General features: G+C 42.8%; 1 protein-coding gene across 18 annotated transcripts in view; it reads left to right on the top strand.

The window, feature by feature from the left end:
* Positions 1-5,010, top strand: part of PTPRD (protein tyrosine phosphatase, receptor type D) — a 361,390-nt gene that overhangs the window by 161,701 nt on the left and 194,679 nt on the right. For all 18 annotated transcript variants that reach the window (XM_018557538.1, XM_018557524.1, XM_018557525.1 and 15 more), the window contains exon 3: positions 4,301-4,446. In XM_018557538.1, the coding sequence (XP_018413040.1) occupies positions 4,301-4,446 (146 nt within the window). The remainder of the gene's footprint in view (positions 1-4,300; positions 4,447-5,010) is intronic.

Genomic DNA, 5,010 nt, shown 5'->3' with positions numbered 1-5,010 from the left:
GACTAATATATGTCGGTCGCACAATACGCCCCCTACGTACTAGGATAGGCGAGCATAGACGCCTAATAGAGAAAGGAGACTTTGATCACAGCGTTCCCCGGCATTTTACCCTTAAGCACCACAAACGTATCCAAGATCTCCGGGTGTTCGCAATCGAACACATTTCCACAGAGTTATCGGTTTCTGAGCGGTTTCATCGTCTCTGCAGCCGTGAGACCTTTTGGATTTTTAAATTAAATTCCCTGGTACCTATAGGTCTTAATGAGGAGATTGAGGTCAGCACCATCTTGTAATACTTGCTGGCTAAATTGTGCGTGTATCCATTTTTAACTTTTTAACCTTTTAATCCTTTTTAATCTTTTGTCTTTGATATTTCCTCCTATTGTTTTTTAACCATATGTTTTAAATAAACTAGTTTTTAATATGTACTTCTTTTAGATCACAGGTATATGTACTGATGACAAGTTTACACACAAGAGCATAGGTATAATAATAACCCTTTGCCCTTATGGATGTACCAACCCAAATATAGTCCTTAAATAGATGCTCATTCTGTAGCCACACACTTAGATCGAAAATGCTGTAGATATGCCGCCCCTTCTTCTCTCCCATCACCGTATCGTTATGATATACGTGCTCGGCACGATCCATGCTCAAGCACGCCCCTAAAATGGGAGTGTACACTGTGACTCGACTCCCCCACCAATCACATCCAGTACAGAAAACGTTTGACTCCTCCCAGCTGTCACATTTAAACACAGGCATGATATCCCGCCATCTCTATTATATTCCCCACTCAGGCTTGACAAAGAGGCAGAGCCTCGAAACGCGTAGCCGTCAGCATTGGACACTGCCCCTGTCCATCTCTTCCATTCGCCTCGGTTTTTGACATACCCGAGACACACGCGGATCGACTCCTTTGGTCCCCGAACGGTCCGGCAGTTGACATTACCTTATACCCACACAGCCGCGGCTCAGCCTGGCCAGCTGAGACCGCGGTGTTTAAACAATCACCCCTGACAGCTATTAGACTGCTCTCCGACATCTCCAAACGAGCTGACACGCTGTATGCTGACACCAGCAACGTGAGTAAAGGTCTCACAGGAGTGGCGCTTTTTCATCTTTGTGATTTATTCAGCATTGCATCACTGTATAATGTATTATTGCTGGGATTTGTTGTACTCCTCTATAGCTGGTGGTATTCCGCATTGCACTGTATAATGTATTATTCCTTGATTTGTAGTCCTCAATGTACCATCAGATATAGAGGAATACAAATCCCAGCAATACATTATAGAGCACCATGTGGTTCCCCCAGGCTTACCTGAGCTGTCTTCCAGCAACTTGTTTCTGAGATCGGGCCTGTCTATAGGCGGCCGTCATCCCCCCACACCTGCTCCTCAATTCTTCTCCCCGCGTCCCTGTGCCGATCGTGGATTTGGGCGGGCGGTGAGCGTGAGGAGGTGCGGCATGTGGAGCGTGGATGCGGGCAGATCTGGCAGCGGCGAGCGTGGGGTATGGAGGAGGTGTGGTGCGCAGCGTGTGTGAAGCCGTGAACAGGGCCAACCAATTGGAAGCCGATTAATCAATGATTGAAAAAGTTGACAACTTTTTCAATAATCGATTATAATCGATTAGTTGTTGTAGCCCTAAAGCATTCACATTTTATAATACAATATTTAAATAACAACTAAAGGCTCCTGTATGACAGTCTGAACAGGTGCCAAATCCAGTTACTATGTGATGCACAAGTAAACACAAAACATAAACTTCCTATACTCCCCTGAGTGAGCCAAATCCTCAGGGGTGTGGAATTCCTATCACCCGACGCCCGGGACATGCAGTTTCGGGCGCCGGGCGAGTAGTTTTTTTGTACACTTAGCCCCGCTCCGGACAAGCAGAGCTAAGTGTACAGTGTGGAGCCGCCGCTCGTTTTCAAGTGATCTGATCACTTCGCCCAAATGCTCGATACCTTCTCCAATACCGGAACTTCTGGTTAGAGGAAGGTTTCCTCTGACCGCAGTGCCGTAGGGTGAACATGGAGCCAGCTTCCCGTGCAATCAGGAAGCGGGGCAGCGACTAATAACCAGCATCCCAGTTTCCTGATTGGCCAGGAAGCCAGCTCCTTGCTGATTGGCTGGGTTCACAATCAAGCCGGCCAAACAACATGGAGTCGGCTTCCCTGGCAGTCAGGAAGCCGGGTAGCATCTCATTACCCGCTGCCCGGCTTCCTGATTGCCCGGGAAGCCTGCTCCATGCAAAAGGAAGCACCGATACTCGGTGAGTACCTAAAGCAAAATATCGGTACTCGTACTCTATACCCAAAAACTGGTATTGGTGCATCCCTAGTTTTAATTCAAACTTTTTTTTATTGGGACAAGTAGATTGTTATGAAGGACAAGTAGATTGTTATGAAGGACAAGTAGATTTGGCCCCCGCTTTAGTATTTTTTTCAAAAATTTCCACACCCCTGATCCTCCTTTATTTTTCCCGCAACCCCCCCACAGCTGACATGAAGCAGTGCAGCTTTGTTGCCACACCATCACAGGAAGCTGCATTAGGTGGACTTCACTTACTGGATCAACAGGTATTTGTGGAACTTTGCAGGTAGACTAAGAGAAATGGAAAGGCAGATATATCTAGAATTAAAAAGGAACTCCGGACATTTTAAAAAATAGCCCTTACAGTGGGGTTACCCCAGCACTGCAATGGTTAATTGCTCATTTAGTTGTAGCGGCTAAAATAAAGAAGATTTACAGTACTCACCTAATCCTTAGTCCTGTCTGTCTGCTAGACCAGTTCTCGCAGCCTCTTCTCCCACTGATTCCGGCGACCTAAGGACCTGTGACATCATCACATCTAATGCAAGTATGAGGGCGCCGAGGGAAATTTCACCGCCGGAGGGGAGAGATATTCCAGCCCTAAGAGAAAAACAAGCAGTTAACCCTTGTAGTGGGGGGTGGTGGGCACTGCAAGGGTATATTTTTACTTCTCCGAGTCCCTCTTAGTGCTGCAGCACATATTTTTTAATGGAAGGCCATAGTTCTTCTTTAATGTTTAAATATTTTAATATGTTTACGTTGTCTACATGGGTGGATTTTCTATTAAACCTACTTTTCATTGCACACCAAGTAGAAATTAGTGGTCTCTATAGAGGGGCACACTGCACTATAGCATGGGCTTTTATGCATTTATAATCTCTGTGCAGGTATTCCTTGATGCGAGCATGGCGATTTACAATATATTCAACAATTCTCTGTGAGCACCATTGTGTCTAATTTGTCAGGCAAACACTGCACAATGTGCCTGGTTTCTCCTGATGTTGAATGGGATCTACAGGAAGTGCAGACATCCTGCACTAATGGTAAAAAGAAACTGTTTCCCCTTTTCCTGGAGGTCTTCTTAAAATCAAAGTTGAACGGAGAAGGTGAGGGGGACATTTATGTAGGCAATTCCATTTGATTGCATACAGAAAACAAAGCAAAGATCCATTTAATGTGTGCATTGCCAACTGACTAGCAATAACTGGCACATAGTAGATCAGTTTTTGATTGAAAATGACTCAGACTGTAAGCATTACTTATGGTCTGCATTAAAAGCTTTCCATGTTTTGTTAAAGTTCATGACAAGCTAGAACATAGTTTGTCTGCTCACGGTTGTTTTACTGGCTACTCAATTGCTGCTCCCATTTTCAAGTGCCTTATAGACCACTATTTTAGTAAACAAACACTTGATCTCTCTTAAGGATACAATATCCCTCAGAAGATTGATCCATTCGTCTGTAGCCAGTTGTTACTGTGAAATACAATAGACTGCACTCTAGACATTACTAACAGCTGCATGCAGTGAATGACAAAATGCTATAGCAGCGTGTGTGTTTCTTCCGTCCTCTCATTCTAATGTTGTGTGTGACATTCTGACTGTGATGTGACTGCACTACTTAAGTGTTTTTTATAGCATGTCATGCTTCATGAATTACTTGGGACACATGTCAAATTAATACTTCACACTATTCTCCTTTTTCCTCAGTTCATGTCAGTAAAATTGGAGGAAAAAAAGTGTCTGACTAATTGACTTCAGTCATTTGGCTGGAGAAATCAAAGCAATTTGTTACTGTTAGATATGTGATTGGACAAGGGGAAAATAGTTACACATCCTATACAATATGTTGTTGATGTACCTTTGTTGAATATTTAAATCTCAAAATGCCAAAATTGCTTTTAACACTTTAAATCAGTTCTGCAATTTTTTTTTTAAATCTGTGAATAATAATAGGCTATTTTTGTCCTTCTTTTCCTAGCACCACCAAGGTTTACAAGAAGCCCTGTTGATCAAACAGGAGTATCAGGGGGAGTTGCATCCTTTATCTGTCAAGCTACAGGAGACCCCAGACCGAAAATTGTATGGAATAAAAAGGGAAAGAAAGTCAGCAACCAGAGATTTGAGGTATTAGGTCCATTGTTCTGTTCCTCCGTCAAAGATAATGCATGCATGGAGTTGTGTCAGCTTGTTGCATTTGTAAGCATTTCATGATATAGCACAAACTTTATCAGGGCTCTTTACTTGTCATTGCAGTTTACTGGCAGATCACAACGGGGGTTCTTGTTACATGGCAATTAAGGAGCCACTGGTTACAAGTCACAAATGAACCCATATAAAAAAGCTGAATTCAAGCACGTTATATTGTGAACATTTTAAAGTTATGTTGGGACCATGTTGCTTGCAAAATGGTTAATGGCTCCCTGCATGTTGCTTACTGTATAGTGGTATGTTGTTGCCAACTGTCTGTAATTTCCAGGGAAAGCCCTAGCATTTCAAAATTTGACACTGATGAGTTTTCTTCACTGTTCCCAGTTTTCAATTTTCCAACGTTGAATCATCATCCCATCACTTTAGCATTTCACATTAATTGCTTATTGTGGATTGATATTTATTTTTTAGCTTACTTTATTGACAAAAGAGCATTTAAAATGTAAAATAACCATTCAAATGTTCTCTCTCTTTATATAT

The sequence above is a fragment of the Nanorana parkeri genome, unplaced genomic scaffold (genome assembly GCF_000935625.1).
Source record: "Nanorana parkeri isolate BGI_ZX_2015 unplaced genomic scaffold, ASM93562v1 scaffold288, whole genome shotgun sequence".
NCBI classification, from domain to species: domain Eukaryota; kingdom Metazoa; phylum Chordata; class Amphibia; order Anura; family Dicroglossidae; genus Nanorana; species Nanorana parkeri.
Note: the sequence above shows the minus strand (reverse complement) of the source record. Positions and strands in the feature narration are given on the sequence as shown.